The sequence below is a fragment of the Haemorhous mexicanus genome, chromosome 17, assembly GCF_027477595.1.
Source record: "Haemorhous mexicanus isolate bHaeMex1 chromosome 17, bHaeMex1.pri, whole genome shotgun sequence".
Taxonomy (NCBI): Eukaryota; Metazoa; Chordata; class Aves; order Passeriformes; family Fringillidae; genus Haemorhous; species Haemorhous mexicanus.
In genome coordinates this window covers 9,075,506-9,095,953 of record NC_082357.1, presented here as the reverse complement: position 1 = coordinate 9,095,953, position 20,448 = coordinate 9,075,506, and the positions used below count along the sequence as shown (strand labels likewise).

General features: G+C 41.9%; 2 protein-coding genes across 3 annotated transcripts in view; one reads left to right on the top strand and one right to left on the bottom strand.

Annotated features, from left to right (window-relative positions):
• Positions 1-4,551: 4,551 nt before the first annotated feature.
• On the bottom strand, positions 4,552-18,928 carry LOC132335361 (acyl-coenzyme A synthetase ACSM4, mitochondrial-like). 2 transcript variants are annotated; one of them, XM_059861841.1, is made up of 15 exons: positions 18,785-18,928; positions 14,762-14,841; positions 12,252-12,518; positions 11,278-11,488; positions 10,627-10,834; positions 10,081-10,224; positions 9,512-9,668; positions 8,965-9,044; positions 8,159-8,282; positions 7,382-7,462; positions 7,151-7,252; positions 6,347-6,474; positions 6,148-6,247; positions 5,400-5,519; positions 4,552-4,761 (listed from the first exon to the last, which is right to left on the bottom strand). In XM_059861841.1, exons 3-15 carry the CDS (start codon positions 12,450-12,452, stop codon positions 4,675-4,677), a joined length of 1,743 nt encoding a protein of 580 aa, XP_059717824.1. In that variant the 5' UTR covers positions 12,453-12,518; positions 14,762-14,841; positions 18,785-18,928; the 3' UTR covers positions 4,552-4,674. The 2 variants fall into 2 exon arrangements, with proteins under 2 accessions (XP_059717824.1, XP_059717825.1); XM_059861842.1 differs by lacking the exon at positions 14,762-14,841 and having other exon boundaries at positions 18,785-18,923.
• The window catches only part of PDILT (protein disulfide isomerase like, testis expressed), a 24,066-nt gene continuing 19,266 nt past the window's right edge, over positions 15,649-20,448 (top strand). The window contains exon 1 of the mRNA XM_059861843.1: positions 15,649-15,959. Within this exon, the coding sequence (XP_059717826.1) occupies positions 15,761-15,959 (199 nt within the window). The 5' untranslated portion in view covers positions 15,649-15,760. The remainder of the gene's footprint in view (positions 15,960-20,448) is intronic.

Here is a 20,448-nt window from a genome sequence, read left to right as displayed (position 1 = left end):
AATATTCTGGAATTTCCTTTTTACCCTGGCTTATAGATTCATAATGGGAAACTAGCTGAGATGTAAGAAGCCTGTTGATTCCATGGAATGTTCTGGAAGGTGACCTGAGAATCCACAAACATTGAGTAATCCAGGATTTAAGAAATGTTCTCATGATAAATGATGCTTTATCAGATGGTGAGGGGAGGGAATCAAGTGTACACCTAAGGAATCAGTCACCTGGAATGAAAGAAAAGACATTTAAGCGAATCCAGTTATTGGATAATGTCCCACGTATGATGTTGGATAAATGAATGCAAAGCAGCTTGAATAAATAGGTAGTTTACACACATCCTCATTTTATGTCATGTTACCTGTATTTTTGTGATGTGAATATTTGACATTATGGTATATAGAAGGAATAAGCACAGTCACCTTGAGGCTAATAAAATTAGCAGAGTTGTTGCTATGAATCCTGCAACAACAACTGTGGAATCTCGTCCCGCTGGAATAAATGGTGGTTTAACCTCTGTAACATATGCAGGGGGCATCAACCTGAGGCTATGGGAAACAGGACACTGAAAAAAGGACACCTAGCCAGGTCATGGCAAGAAGAGTGGGGTCATGGGGGCCAATATGTTAATAGAACTATCCTATATTTGGTCAGGTTTCTGGTTCTTGTTCTCATTTGGTTCAGTACCTTTTACAAATAAGGTCATGTTCTGAGTTCGCTTTCCAGATTGGAACCTTGCCCTCAGACGATCCCTATACCTTGTAATATTTGCCACGCCCCCTCCCCCCCATCTTTGGATCATGCCCCCAGACTCTGCGGTTTCTATGTTTGTTATTTTGCTATTACAGTTTTTTTGGGAAGGACCATCATTTCCATCCCTTTTTTTGCCAGTTCCCCCCACCAAGTCAAACTAGGGATTGTAGCAAATGAAAACTACGACAACCGGCGCTCAAACAGGGACCTCATATTGAGGGATCTTCTGTTTGCTTTCGCTGGTTCTGCCAATCATAAGGACCTTTTATTTTCTCTGCTTGGATTAAATTGGCAGGCCTGACATGGTTACAAGCAACCCTCTGAGTCAGATCTTTTGGATGCCTGCCCAAAAAAGCGTGTAAGCAGAGAAAAGAGACACTCATTCCTGCTGCTCCTACCCCAACCAGGTGGGCATAGCCCACCTCATCCCAATTTTTATGGGAATAAGACTGTCAAGACTAGAAAGGGACATATACGATAACTTTAAATTTTTCTTAGCAGTCCACAGAAGAAAGGCCCAAAATCGTGAGGTAAAACCCCCCTAAAATGGGTGTTTTGGAACGTTCCATGACTGTAACCAGTAGTGCGGTGCCGGGCTCTGTCACAGCCAGGGCCCCACACTCGCCTGCCCGCCGGGCACTGCCCAGCCCGGTTGCTTCTGCCTCGCCAGCTGCAGCCCTGGCTCGGCCCCACACAGCACTGCAGAACATGGCACGGCCTGTGGAATCTTCTCTGCGGGATTTTGGAGTTTTGTGGGTGTCACACTTTATGACCTAGCTACCAGGGGACCCTCTCATGATGTGTCTGCTGCCTGCTTTCCGTGTGATTCTCATAACGCTCAAAGCCAAAGAGCACCGACTGCTGGCACTCGGCCCCTCCCTGGCCTTGCTGGTGTGCTTGCATCCTCCTCCCTCCTCAGAAGAATACCTAATCCCTTCTAGAGCCAGTGATTCCTTTGATCCGTGGCAGAAGAGCCAGACGAGTATGGTAAAGAACAGAAGGGGCAGGGCTGGTCCTACATGGGAGCCTCTAGCCTACAGAAAAATACAGAGACTCTGTAAGGCTGCCAAAAGCTATAGCAAGGCTTCTCCTTTCTTGAGCAGTCTAATGCAAGCTGCTTTGACTGCATGTCTTTTAACCCCTCATGACTTAAAGCATGTGATGACTGTGCTGCTGTCTCCAGCTGAATTCTCCCTGGGGGAAAGGGGGTGGAAGAGATTGTTAAATCAATTGTTGCTTTACAGTGCTGAAGAGCAGGCACAGGCAATGCTAACACTAGAACACTTAGCTGGGGAGGGAGCACGTACCCAGCCCCATGATTAGGCTGCAAACCTCCCAAAGTCCGTGCTTGATGATATTAAAAATGCAGCAAAGAAAGCACTCATGCAAATGCCTGATGGTAACACACCTGCTCCAGAGTTTGTAGATATAAAGCAAAAGCCCAGTAAGCCATGCAGAAAGCTAAAATGTTGGCTCCTCTTTGCCAGAATCATCCACAAGCAATTGTTTATCATTATATGGATACTATAATTAGTGCAGCTGGAAGTGATCCATCTTTAGATGCAACCTTAAAGCCACTGTCACAGCCAGCCAACAAGCAGGACTGACCATTGCAGAGGAAAAGATACAGCAAACATCACCCTAGAAATATTTGGGACTTCAAATTCTCTCTCAGACTGTTACAAACTATTAAGTGGGTGAAGCCTTTGCCAAAAAGATCATTAATGAAGATTTAGTCCTGTTGTTTGTTTTGTTACATTCCTTTTTAATTTCGTAACTGATCCTGCTAATTTTACAGGTATTGTTGAGGAAGCTGAAAATTAATTCCTAGCGACAGTTACTAATGATCAGTTACACTCCTTGCTTAAAACTTTAATTTTTATTCTTTCTCTGAAACAGCATCCCTATTTTGTCATGCGTGTACGTTCTCATTCTTCTTTGCCAAGATTCCTAACAGAAGGTAATAAACAAACTAACCCCCCTGCAGTAACACACGTTGTCACTACATGCCCTGACTGCCCAAAATATTCTCTGCTGTCTGTTGGGGCTGGAGTATATCCTAGAGGGCTTCACAGTTTACAAATTTGGCCAAGCAATGTGACCCATTATGTGTCTTTTGGTTGCTTTAAATGTATACATGTTTCCATAGACAGATTCTCAGAAGCAATCTTTGCCTCTGCTCACGTAGGTGAAACAGCAAAAGATGTTATTAAACATTTCCTACAAGCATTTTCAACTCCAGGCAGCCCACAAGAAATAAAAACAGATCATGGGCCTGCCTATGTCTTTTACCCCATGTCCCTCATCTTCAGTTGTAGCTGTTTATTCTCACATCTTTGATGCACGGATGTTGGCATTAGTCACATTTTATTCCTCAAGAAAAGTTACTTATTTAACATTAGAACTATTGCCTTGTTCCTTAGAAGAACCTTATACAGTGATATTTAATCTGCCCATCAGGCAAATGAGTTCAAATACCCAGAGCTTAACACAACTTAATCTTTTCAGTGGTGTCTGCCAACATAAACAATCCGGATGCAGATTTTCCCCCCACAAAGAGATATTTTGTCAAAAGGAGCAGATATTCGTGGTGTTCTCCACAATCCTTGGACATTGTGGCAGAGAAACACTGACCACTTATAAACAATCCTTAATCACTTAGGAAGATGTTTCTCCTTTCTCAGTCTGCTCTAATTCTCTGATTTAGCAGTAACTTGCATGTTTTGGAGCATTACAGTGACAAAATCTACACAATAGCTTCTGAGAGAAAGAGGAGGGACATATTGTTTAGGAATATTTAGGGAAATGATATTCAAGACTGACAAGATGAAGCACATTTGGAGTTTGGGGTTCCCAAGTGCTCTACAAAAATGTCCACCAAGATGACTGTGAGAACCTGCAAGTTTTTAGCACTTTCTCACCTGCAAATGTAGAGGTGAAAATGAAGAGAGAAAACTGAGGAAAAGACCCAGTAATGGCAAAGTTCTCAGAATGAGAAGTGAGACTCAAAAATGATTATTCTGATTTAATACCATTTGCTTTGCTCAGTAATCATCAAGATGATGAGTGCAGATAACATTTTCCTCACCTGTCTGCTGTGGACAGGAGAGATCAGGAGCTGCAGGGGGAGATCCTCTTCATTCATTTCACTCACCTGTTAGGACATGTTTCCCATATGAGGCACTGTAAAGATCAGCTCTTCCCTGGAGATGTGAAACTTGGAAATTCCTTCATAAAGGTTTTGGAGTGAAACTCTTCTGGCTTTATTACTCACCTCTTCAGGAGTAACAAGAAGAGAATGTGGCACAAAACAGACCAAGCAGAAGAACACTTCCTGTGGAGTAACTTTTTTCTTGTAATCATTGACACCATTGTTAATTATGCAGAATTTGCATCTTTAACCTAAAGCACTTTTTCCTCCAGTTTAACCATTTAAGTACATCACAAATTCATCATGATGAAGAGAAGCATTAAAAAGAAATGCATTTTCCCTTCTACTCTGAAAGAATCTGAGAATGTTACTGTATGTTAATTAATTGCTAATACCCGCCTCAGCACAAGCATATCTTAATAATTTCTCATTTATTTGTAATTTTCAAAGCCTTGTAGTTTCACCCATTTTTTTAAGGAAGATTTTTATACAAATTGGTAAAAAAAATTAGACCTCTGTATGCACCTGAGTCTTTCTCCCATTCCACATTTTGAATCACTTGCACTTCCTTCCTTCTGAAAATTTGTAGGTTGATGGTGAAAGTGGTTCCAATGCCACATATCCTCAAGAATGTTTTCTCCTTTTCCTTCCACAGTTTGTTTTTCCTGATGTTCTCGCTCTGCTCTGGCTCATGACAACCTGCTCTGTGTCTTGTGTTATGGCTGGTACACACCATGGAGAATTTCTCTCCTCGTTTTCCAGATCAGTCTTGCTCTTTTTATACCTTTGCCCACTCTTTTTTCTTTAAAACCCTTCTCTGAATTTTCCCAGTAGCTGTCTTTGGCAGCTCCTGAACAAACTCCACCTGAAAGGCAAAAATGCTCCCTGTAGCCAAAGAACTTGCAGGTGATTTCCCAGGTACAACAAAAGATTGTGAAAACACTTTTAGCATGGGATAGCTGGGGATGAACAGATGGGAAGCTGCACAACCAGGGCTGGGATTCCTTACAACACCTTGTAGCTACTGCACAGACAGCACTTGCAGGGAGATGTACCACAATTTCTAGGAGCTGAGTGCATCAGCGTTCAGCACAGGGAGTTACTGGTGTCTTTCCTAGTGAGAAGAGATGGATTCCGACCAACTGATGCTAGCAGGAACTTTTGTTTTGATTTAGCTGTCTGTCAGAAGAGAGCTCATGGTAGAACTGGTTAGAATGGAATGCCTTGCTCATTTGAGCTGCTGTGAAAACCCCAGTACTCCATGAAAGAAAGACTGGGCCCTCAGGAAGCAAAATTTTATGACCATTACCTCCCCGTGGGTCCATTCTAGCACACACAGCCAACCCAAGGCTACAGCTGCAGCTGATCCTGTCATCTACTTTTATGTTATCTAACTCTGGTTGGAGTGTTTGTCAGAAAGGTGTTGGAAAAGAGCTGAGGCAGGACAAAAAATGCTCAGTTTCTGGTACAATGAGAGAACCTGTCTTTTTGGGCTGTACTTACCTTCCTTGGATACTTGTATGGTGCAGTCACCTTCTTGACGTGTTGTTGAAGTTCAAGAGCTAATTTTTTTTGATCATGTAATTCATAAGCAGGAGCTAAAACAATGAAAGCTTTGACCACCTGTGCCACAAAAAGGAAGGGGTTCCATTAACTTCCAGAGGTGGCAATAAGGGAATACATTTGTTGTGAAAAGTGAATGTCAAAACTCAGAATGGCAAATCTTTTTCTTTAATTTCCCTTTTAATTAGCTGTTTGTTATCAACTGCTGTGTTATGAAGGACCCATTCTGGAGCAGAGAATGTTTTGCTATTTTCCACTTCTTTTCTAACTTTATAAATTATTAAACTTTCAAAAAGTTCTGGTCCAGAAAATAAAGAGAGATTAAAATCTTGTCCCAGTTGCTCAAAGAAATGTTGCAAAGTTCGAAAAATATAAAGCAAAAATTCAACACTGGATATCCTTGCTACCATATGCTTAGTGGTAAATGAGAAATAATCGAAATTTTATTCCTTAAAAAAAAAGATCACATGATTAGTCTGTAAAGCAAAAATTTTTCCCCACATAAAACCCTGCGAAGAAATAATTCTGAAATTGTAAGATCTGTCAAGGTATGGATTTTAAAAATGTTTATGCCCACCTAATTTCAAAAGTGTGCAACACCGAATTCCAAGGAAATCTAGTACATCTAAGGAAGTTGATACTTAGTAGAAAGGGTATTTCTTTTACATTTTTCCCTATTTTGTTTTACCTCCCCTCGCACTGGGTCGGGACTGCTGACAACAGCCGCCTCCACGACTGCCGGGTGCTCTATCAGTGCACTCTCCACTTCAAAGGGGCCAATGCGGTACCTGGGGAGCACAGAGACAGCTCAGCCCAGCAGCAGGGACCAGGCCTTTGGCCTTTCCAGGCTGCATTTCATCAGGCAGATCTAACAGGGAATGCCTTACCCAGCAGAGTTAATGATATCATCAGCTCTTCCAACAAACCAGATGTATCCCTCTTCATCCATAACGCCTCTGTCCCCGGTGAGATAAAAATCTCCTCGCACAGAGGCAGCAGTTTTCTCTGGATTATCCTGGCAACAGTCAAACATTTCCAAAAAAGTATCTTATGTTAGTGTATTGTAATGCATTTCCTTAGCAATGATGCTAAAAATGAACAAAAGATTGTACTCAAAATGAGTGTGTTCAGTACCGCTTTATATTTTCACTGAGGTGTCACTACCTCAGAGCCATAAGATCATCTACATGTGAGGGGTTTGTGCTGTAGCTTGTGTTTGTGCTGTTGATCTTATGCACAGGTTGTGTGTGACAGGCATCTGTACAATGGTTTCTCTGACTGCAGTGCCTGATGGAATGGGGGTACCTCTGATACTGGTATGAGGTAATAAAATTCCTGTGCCTTGGAAAGCCTCCCTGAGCTTCTGATGTGTAAGAGTAGAATTTATGGGCTATTCTTCATTAATCTTTAAACAAAGATAGGAATGGAATAGAGGGAAAAGAGTGATGCTCTGGACATGAAGTACATGGCACATATCTGGAACAAGGTATCCCCTGGTTCATGTTGCACTTTGAAGCTACACTCTCTCAGTCACTCTGTTCCTGAAACCATGCACTGATCAGGCTCAAAGTCCTCAAGTAACCCAATGAGACTTTCTGAGGATCCTGCATGGAATTCTGCTCCTGGCAGACCTTTGCCCTGGGTCTCTCCTGAGTTCCTCAGCCGACACAGACACAGCAAGTCAGGCTCACCAAGTACTCAGAGAACAGACAGAAGGGTCGTGTGGGTTTCACTCGGATAGCAATGGTGCCCTCTTCTCCTTTAGGCACAACAGCCCCATGCTCATCTACGATCTGCAGAAAGGACAGACACAGCAGGGGTGCTTTGATCAGCTCAGAGGAACATCTGCTGCAGCTCAGGGCAGGGCACAGAAGGGACACAGGCAGCACTGCCTCACTGTTCTACCCACAACTGCCTCATACCTGCACATCATATGGGGGAATAGCTTTTCCCAAAGAGCCAGGTTTAATTTTCATTCCTTTCATATTGGCACAGATTGCCACCTGCAGAACAGATTTTTTTAAAAATTTTTTTAAATTGTTGCAACATCTTGTAAATTTTATTATTGTTTGCATTAGGCATCTTTCCATGGCTTTGTTGTGCAAAGGCTGAATCAGGACCAAAGCACTGTGGGTTTTTGAGAACATCAGGGGGGTTGAGAGGCATTTCAGGTCAGACCTGTGAGAACTTTGTTTTGTTGAGTCTGAGCCAGTGGATTGTCCTGCAAACACTTGACTTTTATTTTGCAGGACAGCAGAATATTATGGGACAATTACTTTGGGACCATTTCAAGGGCAAAATGAGAGAAACTCTGAGATCTGGCTCTTAATAGTTTTGTTGATGTTCATTTACAGAGAAGTCTGAGATGTGAGCTGGTTTAATATTTGCCATTAAAAACTCAGGCCAAATTGATAGCTGGAGCAAATTATGTTTTCAGAGTTTTTTTCAAGTAAAGATTACAAAGGGATCTCCTACAACGTATTTGATCTGAAGTGTCTGTGGCATGGTTTTTACAGTGGTCTAAACCATTAGAATATGCAGCTTGCTGATTCTGGAACTGTATAATCGTAATTATACAATGTCTTTTTTTTTAAATCATATAAATGATTCTAACCTTGTCCATTGATTTATCAAGGACATAGTGGCTCTGGTAGTCTTACCTTTGAATGGGTATACTACAAGAATTAATGCAAACGTACTGTTTCAGTCTGGCCATAACCTTCATGGATATCCAGCCCTGTCTGGGTTTTCCACTGGGAAAACACTTCAGGATTCAGTGCTTCCCCTCCAGTTACACAGTGCTTCAGCTTCAGGAACTTGTACCTTGAGAGGAAGAGCAAATGAAATCATTCTCTTGACTCCTAAAATGAGCAGTTAGCAGCCCTAACTAAACAGACTTCCTTGGCTTTCCAAGTACACCTAAGACTGAAGGAAAGGCTGGATAGGATGACAGAGCCTGAGCTCTCTGCTAAAGCTGGGCTAGCTTTTGGCAGGATGAAAGAGCTATGTGACAAGAAAGAGTACCTTACCAAAGATGTGAAAACTCCTTACAAACCACTTCTCACAGGCTGGGCATTTTACAGAGTAACAAACCAGGAAGAACAGCTGCCAAATAACTCTCAGCATGTGGAACTCCTCTAAGTGCTTCCTTCATTCTCAAGCATGTGAGAACAACTCCATGGTGCACCAGTAACTCCTGATCCAATGATGCCTATAACACTGGCTTAAATTGAACTGTGAAGCCTAAGTTCAGAGGAAGTGACAGCTTAAAAAATGTCCTTTGTTTCCTCTGTGCTGTCTATGCAAAGACCCAGTCCTGAAGCCCAGGTAGCCTATGGTGTGGCTAATTCTTCTCACATTTGAAAATGGAGAGGGTTCTGTACTGAGAGCAAGCTTTGCTAATTAGGTTCCTTGAACTGAAAAAGAGAATTAAGGAACCTAAGGAACTAAGCATGCAGAGCTGTCCCAGCATTATACCCCAGCCTCCCTCCCCTCCCTGCTGTACCTGCTCATATCATGTTGGACCAGCATGAGGAAGGCGGTGGGAGCCGTGCAGAAGGTGGTGATGGGATATTTTGAGAGAGTCTAGAAAAAGAGGAAGTTATGGTGCTGAAAAGAAAGTGTAATGCTGGGTCTGACCTTGTGAGTGTGCACAAGGTCAGACCTAGATTAACACAATTCACATGCTCAAATGTCTGCAAGATGAAAACCCTAAAAATGCTGTACCAGGCAGTCCAATTCGTGCATAATATGGAATTTTCTGTCCAACAGAAGTCACTCATGTAAATGAAGGACCAGTGAGAGCAGTAGTTCCAGTTAAGGGTTTTTTGGGGTTTTTCCAAGGTGTCTGTGTCCCAGACTCAATCCTAATTGGTGATAGGGAGCTATACCACAATTTTTCCAGTATTATTCTTGGGAAGTCAAGGTTTCTGTCCCACACAAGAAGCCAATGTTGAGGAGAATCATCCAGCTGAGTGGTTTTGGAAAAGAGCTGCGAAGAGGAATAGGCATTCTGGTACCTTTGGATTGCTTGGGATGCAGGGATTACTCACCTCTGCAATAACTTCTGGTTGAAACTGTGGCAAATTGTGTATAAAGACACAGGCTCCACAGATCCATGGTGAAAAAACACTGCTGTAGGCTGATTTTGCCCAGCCAGTATCAGAGGTATTCCACATTACATCTGAAGGAGTCAAGTCCAGCCAACGCCTGGTGGAAAAGCAGAGATGAAAAAAACTTTCAGGGAAATCAAATCAGTACCAAGCCACAGATTTAACTTTTAAGGTATAATGAAACAGCCCAAGGTTGCTTTGGCTCTCAGGGAAGGTTGACCCAAAATGAGAGCACTTGACTTCCTCTGGTGTGGTTGTAGGAATACTTTCCTTATTGCTCCTCTGCTCTCAGCCCTGCAAGTGACACAACTCTGCACATAATGAGCTCAACTAGGCCTTCAAGAAGGTTTTAATAACAAGGGTTTTACCATGAGAGAAGAAAGATGAGGAAGCTGCAAATCCTACAGTCATGAAATGCCTGCATTTACTGGAATGTTATGGCCTCATGTTCAGTTTAATGCTGATCACAGCACTTAATCAGGACCCTGGGGGCAACTGCAAGGTAATACCTGCCAGTGGTTGCAAATCCAATGCCGTAACTACTATGGGAATGCAGCACCATTTTTGGGAAGCCCGTAGTTCCGCTGGTAAAATACACCATCATTGGGTCTTGACTCCTTGTCTGGACACATATATGGTCAGCAGATGCACCCCTTCAGAAGAAATTATGTATTCTGGTCACTGCACGCAGTTTTCCACCAAGGAAGCAGCATTTTTAATGTTTACGGGATCAACAGGAAAATTGCCCCAAATTATATGATCTGACTAAATCCATTACATATCACAGGGAAAAGTTAGAGAACACATTTTGCCTGTCATGTATACTCTGAATCACAAGGCTGAGGAGCAAGAAGAAGCTGAAGGACCTGAACTTGGGTCCCAAAACCTGGGTTGCATGAATATGTACTTAATGCAGTGTAATCATAGTGCTGCAAGTTGACAGAAATGTAGCTCACTCATATTTTGAAAATTTCCCCCACAACTCAGCAATGTCACCTGACTGATACAGCTCCCTGCACCTCATAGAAATGGAAAGAAAAGAGCTGGATACTCACGCAAGGAGTTCTTTGAAGTTCAGCCACCCTTCCCTGCTCCCTTGGCCTACAATGAGTTTACTTTTCAGGAACCTGCTGCCAGACAGGACAGATTCCACTGCAGGTGCCAGCGTGTCATTGGTGACAATGCACTTGGCCTTTGAAGCCTGGAGTCGGTATAAGATGTCTTTGGCTGTTAATTGGGATGTTCCTGGAATAAGGATAATTCCTGGAAAAAAGCAAGAAGCAATTGAATAAACTCAGCATTTCTCAAAAATACTCTATTATGTCTCTCTGTTGATGCTGATTTTATTCATCATAGATGTTTATCAGCTTAAAAGCAGAGCAAAATAGATCTATTGAATTATTAATGAGACCAATCATATAAGTTCTTCCATTATCAATTCAGCTCCCTTCCAGTGTATGTGGTCAGGTCTGGCCTTTGGTTGCAGCCATTCAGCCCTCACTGGCTGAACTGACTGATTTTGACTGGACCATGTCTGGCCCTGTGCTTCCTGTGTGGGTGCTGCCAATTCTCCTTCCAGGCAAAAGAGCAGTTGTAGAGTCCCAACAGAATATTCCTGTTTGCATTTTCTTCACCCTAATCTCATAGATGGCTTGTAGGCTCTATTTGCTTTCTGTCTGCACCCACCAAGTCCGTGAGTCACTCACCTGCTCGCATGCAGGCCACGTTCAGGAGCCACCACTCAGGAACACGAGGCAGAATTGCTACAATTCTGTCTCCTCTCTGCAAACCACAGGCCTCAGAAAGGACATTGGCTGTCTTCTTGGACAGAGAGCCAAACTCCTCAAAGCTCCACTTCACCTCCTCTCCCTTATCATTGACCCACCAAAAAGCTGGATTTGCTGGTTTTCTTCCATCCTTCAACACATAAGAAGACATTAAATAAGATAAACCTTAAGAGTTTTCACTTCAATATAAATCACCCCTGGCAATTCCTCTCTTGGATTGATACCCATCTTTCTGACAAACAAAATGGTGCCAGCAGTATCCAGTACCCATTAATGAAATTGTTTCATTCGAGGTTTGTTTCACTGTGTCCTGGTTTTGACTGGGATAGAGTAAGCACTGCTTAGGAACAACTAAGTCAAGGACTTTCTAGGTTTTCACACTCTTCCAACAAGTTGGTACATGAAAAGCTGGGAGAGATCACAGACAAGACAGCTGACCTGAACAGTCCAAGGGGATATTCCAACCACAGGAGGTCCTGCTCAGTTGATACCCTGGTGGAAAGTTGGTCAAGAGGTGCCAGTCAGTGTTTGGGGACAGGCCAGGTGTTGATCAGAGTGCAGTGGGCAATTGTGTTGGGCATCATTCATCTTTTCTCAGTTTTCTCTGTCCCCCTCTCTTTTTTTTGTTATCTCCCTTTTCTTCACTACTAATTTCTACTAATACTTCTACAATAGTGATAACTATTGTTAATATTCTTTTTATTACTATATTTTATTTAAATTCTAAAACTTTGTTTGTTCCTCAGCCCATGGGTTTTACCTTTTTTTCCTCCTGATTCTCCTCCCCATCCCACTGGATGTATGTGTGTGACATCCAGGGGCTCTGTGGTTTTTAGTTGACAGCTGGGGTTAAATTACAGTTCAATGTCTATAAAATAAAAGACAAATACTACCTTTTCCAGTCGTGCCCACTCATCTAAGACATCACTTGCAAAGTTGAAATATTCTGGCAGTTCCTTTTTACCCTGATTTACAGATTCATAATGGGAAATAATCTGAGATGTAAGAAGCCGGTTGTTTCCATGGAATGTTCTGGAAGGTGACCTGAGAATCCACAAACACTGAGGAATCCAGGATTTAAGAAATGTTCTCATGACAAATGATGTTTTATCAGATGGTGAGGGGGAAGGAATCAGGTGTACACCTAAGGAATCAGTCACCTGGAATGAAAGAGAAGACATTTAAAACCAGACAGTTATTGGATGCTGTCTAGTTTCTGATGCTGGATGAACTAATGCAAAGCAGCTGGAATAAAGAAGTTGTTTGAACACATCCGTGTTTTCCCTATTATTTTGTGTTCCTCCTTTTCTTGTAAAGGGATTGTGCGTGGCTTTTCATTAGAATATCTGTCCTCTATTTTGCCAGCTGATGAATGACCCTCATATCTCATCTCTAAAATTTCACTTGCCAGTCCTTTTATCAATATCTATGTCTAGATTCCAGTAAATTTTATGTTACTTTGTCTGCTTACAGAAATAAAATACCACTACTTTTGAAATGTTTTAGGAGACAATCACCTTGACTTAGAACTGTCTCTGTAATTATGTTATGCCCCAAACCTGCACTAGATGGCGAGTCACACTGAATTTATGCACCAATAAAACTGATGAATCTCTGATTTATTTTCTTATGAGTTCTATTTTCTTTCGGGGCATGGAATAAACACAAAATAGACAGTAGTGAGCAAAGGTGAAGTGCCAAAGACTTCCATTTGCTTTGCACTTCAGCTGAAGTGTGCAGCTTGGGAAAAGATACCTATTGTAAAATAAACTTGCATAGGAAGTGCCAACGTTTCCAGTTTCTCCTAGTCTTTCCTACACAACATACAGGTACATGTGGAAGAGACAGAATGGATAATGCCACAGGTATTTAAAGCCCAACCCTGAAAGTCAAGAAAACTGGATTTTCACTCACAGGAGCTGAATCATCAGATAAACTAGTTTTGAGTGTAATTAAGTCCTTAAGGGTGTACCCATAAATCTAAGGGAATTTTTCCCCAATTCTATGAAATCAGCTTTGTTGTTAAACTTTTTTGTGCCACGATGTTGTCCTTATTTAACAGCCAGCAGTACATACCTGTCTCCCAGGGATTCTATGCACTTTCACCTTTGCATTATTTATTGCAAGCGTAGGTGTAGTGAGAGCTTCCAGTGCTCAATGCCAATAAATAACAGTAACTGGCATCACTCTGAAATCACTGCATTTGGGAGGCAAACCAGAGAAATTGAGACAGAAGGTGCACATGTCAGGCAGGTCTCAATGGCTCTTGGCCTCATCTTCGACAGGGTGTGAGCGGTAACTAAGCAGAAGGCTCTAGAATATTATTGATCCTGATTCCAGTGTTTCCTGCTGACTGGACTGTGACTTCTGCAGAGGGCAGTTTTTTCACATTTCTCAAACTACAAAGCACAAAAAGAAAGCCCAAGCTAGCTAGCACTGATGCAGAAATGCACAGAATGTGATCTTATCTGCTCTGTGTCTATAAGAAAACGTTGTTCTCCACCAGTTCAGTTCCACTAAATCTCACTCCTTTCCTCATTGCAAATCTGTCCTGGCAGGATGGACTGTTGCATGATCCTCCTTTTTCTGCAGTTTCCTTTCAGGACACAGAGGTTAGAAACCCTCTCCATGATGGAGCCTATTTCCTGGTAGGAGGTTTCCAGGAGGGATTTAAGTTGATGGCTATTTGTTTAGTGGCAGACAGGGGAAAACCAGCTCTCTCAGCAAATGGTTTTGTCATCCTACCTTTGTTCTGGGAGCCTTATAATATTATAATATAATATTAGGCTGTGTTCTGAGCTTAAACACTGCCTGCCCATCTCAAAGAGGCCTTGTTAGTTTTAACCTGCAATCCTGAAGAGATGCTTTTTAACCTTACTAGCATGTTGCTTGAAAGACATCTTTGAAAAGGAGCTGTTATGAAGGGAAAGAGACCACAAAGTCAAATGGGAGACTCTTATCTTTTTGCTTCCTTTTCTCCTTTAGTACCTGATTGCTGAATCTGTATTTCTGTGTGATCTTATCTCACAAGCAGCCTGAATACACAGCTCCTGGTTTCATTAGGCACGCTCTTCGAGTGCTAATGGAACACATCTCAAGGTGCATTACAGCACAAAACTTTTGAGCCTGATGGAAAAAATTTTGCTGGAAACCCAGCCCCACTCACAGCAGGCATGAAAACAGAATAAATTGCAGCAATATGCCCCCCAAGGTCCTTCACCCACATAAAATGGAGGCTACCCCATCAACCTCCATTATGAACATTCCTTCTTTTTCGTGGTGCCCTCCTGAATAAAAGGTCTGCTAAAGGCACAAGGTGCAAAGAATCACTTGCTACTCCTCAAGGAAAAGAAAGAGTCATTATTGAAGGAATTTCTTCTTGATTCTACTAATCCAGACCCACCTGTTGTCAAGCCAGCTCTGTCCTTCATGCCACTGAAATACTCTGTCCTTTGTGCCTGGTCTCCTCTATCAGCTACAGCTCTGGGGGTAAAGTTCACAGATTTCATCAGTTTAAGGGTCAAAGGTGTTTCTGCTACAAATACGGACTGGCAGGTGCTTAAAGTAAATAATTCCATAGTAAATTGAAGGAATTCCAGAATCTCAATATTTCTGTAAGATATTTTTTAAAATGTTCTGAAAGGGCTGTCTAGGGAGGCCTCATAGTTCACATGCACAGTGACAGCAGTCCTTAGGATTAATTGGTACATTTAGCCCCTTCCATTTATTGCACAGAAAAATGTGTTACTACTGAAAACCAACGCCACAATCTGCTGGTTTAACCCATAAAGGAGTATCTTACTTGATCTACAACTTGGCACTTAAATACAGAAGGGAGCCTCACAGACAAGACATCAAAGAGATACAAACATTAAAGTTACTTTGCAAAGAAATGAGAGTTTTCCCCTGACTTCAGCACACTCTCAGTCCCACAATTGGTAGATCCGTAAGTGCAAGAGACAAGCCAGCATTAGGCAGAGGAGCAGCCCTCAAACACTGTCCCAGGTACCTGACCTGCTGCTTTGTCTGCAGCCCTGACAAGAGAAGGTGTCTGATTACACCAGCACACCTGGAACCCACTGGTGCTTCTGTAGGCAAGTGTTTCCTCCTGTGCTCTCTCACCTTCTCCCGGGGCTGTTTATTTTCAGACACAGAAAACCCAACTTCCCCATACTTCTTCCCAACTTCTCCACCTCCCCAACCACTACTAAAGATGAGGAAGTACTTAATTAATTTAATCTTCCCATAGAAAGGTGCACTTGGCTCCACTGGTGGTAAACTTATCAGCCTTATCAGCCTCTTGGTTTGGCTGATACAGCTGCAGACATTTGAGCAGCAAACCCTACTGCTTAATGCTCCTTTGCTTCTTTCTTTCTCAGTATCTGGACACAGGCAGGACAAGATGAAGACACATCCATTTTCCCTTTTTCTGTTGTTGTTTCTCACAGGCTTCCTGGCAGCAGACAGCATAAGCCCGAATGAAGCAAAGCTAAAGAAAACCAAGCTCCCCAAAATAAAGAGGGAGAACCACGTCCTGTTGCTGAAAAAGGGCAACTTTGACAGAGCATTGAAGGAAACCAAATTCCTCCTGGTGAAGTTCTGTGAGTATCAATTTCCCCTCCCTTACCCTGGTGGCTCTGCAGAGAATGACTGATGTTAGGGCACTCAAGAATGCTTGTTTTGCCATTGCTTTGTCCCCCGGTAGTCCTTGTTTGTTTTGGTTTCCTCTCTGTATCTATTTCTGATTGTAACCACAGAAATTTATTCTTTTTTGGGTGGTTAAATTCCAGTCTGCTGCATAAGACAGTGCTGAGTTGGCATTCTTTGCTTCCACTGCCTAGTTTTGCAAGTGTGTGTTTCACAGCAGTGATGGGTAAAACATATTAAAAAAAAAAAAAAACCAACCAAACAAAAGTTAATCAGAGAGTGCTTTTCTACCTCTTGCATTTTCATCAGCACTTTGTGTGAGATTTTTTGGATAGAATCTCTCCTCTTTGGGCTTTAGGGATTGTCTTTTTACAATTTTTTGATATCTGTAGTTACATTCTTTTTCTCTGAAAGGAGCACTTGATTAGGTAGAGGCAGGTTTGTGGTCCTTCTTTTAGGTTCATGTTCATTCCTCCTGGGGGACAAAACTGTGGGGTTTTGGAATAAGTAACCTTGTTGTAGGGTCTGGCCATCAAGTACATCACAAAGGCAAAAGGCAAGGGGCAAATCCTTGTGGTGTTCCCCATCTAAAAGTTCAGATGCTGCCTAATTTCCCATGCCCCAAACAGGGATCTGCACTGGCCAGAAGCTGGCTGCTAGCAGAAACCCTTTGATCAGCATAAGGCAGCAAAATCTTTATTTCTGTTGCTGGGCTTGACCTTGTTCTGCTGAGCCAAACTCCCTGAGCTCAGTGCACATGTCCCTTCACCTTAAATTGCACAAACTCTTACAAACCAGACCCCCTTTGGCAGCAGGTGCCAGACACAGGCACAAGCTGAACCCCCAAACTGTTCCATATTTGGAAGGAATGTTCAAAATTAAGGCAATATCCTAATTTTGCAGAAGTGCATCTCATTTGGTCCTCTGCATCACTACCAAAAGTAAATTTTACTGCTGATATATAATTATAATAAAATATAATTATAATAAAATAGATTATAATGAAAATAAAATATAATGATAAAAAATAATAAAAATAAAATAAAATATTGTAAAATAAAATAATAAAATATTATAAAGTAAAAATAAAATTAAAAACAAAAAATAAAACAAACAAAAATATATAATGTAATGTAATATAATGTAATATAATAAAATATATATAGCAACAATAACATGTTATATAGAGTAAAATATTTGATTTTAATATGAATATATAATATTATATACAGTATAATATTATATACAGTATAATAGGATAGCGAGAAACAATAAAACTGATCATAACATAAAGAATATAATGAAGACAATAAAGATAATAATAATAGTGATGTAGTGTAGGTCAACCTGAAATGAAAACACTTGTATTTTCAACAACAAAATCTAAAATACACGTACAGAATCAGGAAACTAAAAATATGTTTGGATCATGCCAAACATTTCATTAATCCTGAAACAAGGTTATAAAACTTCAAGTGTTTTTAATCTTTCAGAATAATCACATTAGAAAATTATTTAAAACATAGTGTTTTAAATTTTTAGATACTTCTGAAAGTGCTGAAATTTAGGAAGATTTTGTTTACTAATTGTGGAGGATTTTAAAGCTATTTGCCAAATTCAATCTGCAGTTGTGTACTGTTTTATTTCTCTGAAGATGCATCATTTTGGTGAAAAAATAACTTAGAGAAAAAACCTTAGTCACTCTGTAATCTCACCTTTGTAAGAGCTGTTTCACAGCACAGGATCTAAGTGACCAGGTCAGAGGAGAGTTTGTAAACAAACTTTCTTAGAACTGGCAGAGATTATCAACAGGGAGGTATTGCAACACACTTCAGGATTGCATCCAAGTATGAGTGGAAAACAGACATGAAAAAATTCAGGAAGAGCCAGGAGATGGAGCAAGAATTGTTCAGAGTAACCCAGGGACTTGGGCACTCCAAGGGTGTGGGGGTCTGAACCAGGCTTCCTTGCCCCTGCTTCAGAGCAGTCCTGGACCTCTCTGATCTCCCACCACCCTCACACCTGGCTGCTTCAGAAGGGAAGGACAAACAGACTCTTCCAAAACACAGAGATGAAGCTCTGCTCCCCAGACACACCTTGCTCCAGTGATCCTCATCACTCTCTGGAAAGAATGATGGAATCACTCCCAGGAGTGATGAGCTCCCCAGCACTGATCCATTATCTGGAAATCACTGGCCTCAATCTCTGCAGCTCCCTTTGGAGACATGCCACTGAACAGCCTCTGGGGCAGTGAAAATCTATCCTGCAGTGAGGCACTGCCCTGGGGTGCAGGAAACCTGACTCCACAATGCTGAATGAGCTGATTCATTCACTGTAATAATTTTATTGCCACAGCAGAAGGAGACTAAAGATGGGACCTGCAGAGAAAAGCCATAAAACTGTATCTCTTATATCCCACTTCTAAAAAGTCTATCTAAATAAACAGCCTCTGTCAACAAGGAACTATTAAAGAAAGTTAGGTAATGTGAGAGAAAACAATATTGCCCAGATCACCCAGGAAATCTGTGAGGCTGCCAGGAATGAGCTTCAGAAATCCAGAATGAATGCGAGACCCGAGATCTTTTTCTTCCTGACTCATCAGAGATCACAGAGACAGAGAGTGGGAAGGAATCCCAGGCTTCCCAGAAGATGGGATTTGTCCTGGTGCTGTACCAACACCAGAAAAGTTTGAGCTACAAACTTTCATTCAAGACTGTGCCTCAGATCACCTCTCAGTAATAAGAAAACCTTTCCCTGTTGCATAATGCTCTTTACTTACCAGTCCCACAGTATTTGTCAGGTGAGGTCAGCTTGGATGTTTTCTACCCAGGGACACCCAAGCCTTTTTAATACCTGTCAGTTCCACCCTGACAGTGTCCCAGGTCTGCCTTCCTTCAGGAGGGGTTACTATAAATACATGCTGACTTCCAGCCAGGCAGCGTGCAGACAGATCCCTCTGGAGCTGGGCAAAGTTCACAGGGCAAGTGCTGAGTGTGAAAACAAAGCATTGACCCAGAAAGCCAGTGCTCTTCCTCTCTCATCCCAGCTGCTCTGTGCAACCAGACATGTCTGAAAAACATGCAAGCATCATCAGCCAGCCGTGTGTGAGTCCTGCCCAGCACCTCATCTCAGCACTCAATTGAAAGTGCTCTGCTGCTGCAGGCTGTGGCATCTCCCAGTCCACACTAAACTGCTCTAAATTCCACACAAATGCTTCTGAGCACAGGGAATTCAGAGCACTTGTCACCAGCAGTAGGTAGACCTCAGATCAGTGCTGCCTGCATGGGAGAGTTTCAGTGTTTACACTATTCACTGCCTGAATACAAGTCCCTCTGTTGACTTTCACTGCACAGGAAAGCAAATAAACACTGTAAAAAGTCTCAATCACTCCAACAAATATGCCTATCACAGAGAGAATCAAGTTTGTACACTTACTAAAAGCACAGCCTTCAGAGCACATGCTAACACCATTTCCTCCAACTTATCTGAAGAATTCATGGAAAGACACAGACCCCAGTGAGTGCTTGATTCCACAGGCTTCTGAGAATGCCTGCTGCTGTTCTTTCCAGTGAAAAGTTTTCAGATCCCAGATAAACATGGGGATAACCTGAAGACAATCACACAAGTGGTCAGACATTGTGCTGCTGCTCTGTGTGCCAAGCACGCTCTCCTTTATGAGAAGGTGATGTTTACTTTTTCTAGCAGAACATTTGTACATCCAGTGAAGCACTGGGTCAGCCACAGTATTCCTGCAACCTGTGACTGAGATAATGACATTTAATAGGCAAGATGAGGGTTACTCTTGAAGACAAACATCTCCTTTTTAAGGCATGAAAGCTGAAGGTGATGTTATTAGGAAGAAATTGCAGTTACCTGCAGCAGAATTACTTTCTAGCGTGGGTCCCTCATGTAAGTGTCTCTCACATGCTTATTTAAGTGAATGCTTACAATAATCCAAACTTAGAATATACCCTGATGTTTACATAGAAGGAAATCTGAAATGAACTGCAAACCTCAGTTAAGAAGTAGAGAGGTCAGCACAGGAGGTTATGGCTGTATCTCACTCTAGAAGAGAAGGGGAGAATTCAAGGTCACACAAGCAAGCTTGCAACTGCAGCAAGATTAACACCCTTCTACTCTGATATGTTAAACGTGGATCTATCCTTCGTCTCAGAGAAATTTATATATCTGCAGTGCAACTGTAAAAGCAGCCTGCACAGATGAGAAATGGGACTGCTGAAATGGTTTTGTGACCATGTCAGAAAATAACAGCCAGGAAATCAGTATCTGCCAGGACAAGAGGCACATTCACAATGACTGCTGCAATCCCTAAGCCACCAGTTCAGACAGAACAATGAGATTGGAGGACACCAGCAATTAGCTAAAGGAAAATTAACTCATTGTGCTTCTCTGTACAACCACTTCAAGAATTCTTTAGGGTCA

Bases quoted from the DNA above. Each gene is read 5' to 3' on its own strand.
- LOC132335361 (XM_059861841.1), bottom strand. From the start codon at position 12,452: ATGAGAACATTTCTTAAATCCTGGATTCCTCAGTGTTTGTGGATTCTC. The intron at 11,489-12,251 runs GTAGTATTTGTC...TATGTGTTGAAG, and splicing joins AGTGGGCACGACTGGAAAAG to GATGGAAGAAAACCAGCAAA. The intron at 6,475-7,150 runs GTGAGCCTGACT...GACTGTTGCCAG, and splicing joins GTCTGTTCTCTGAGTACTTG to GATAATCCAGAGAAAACTGC.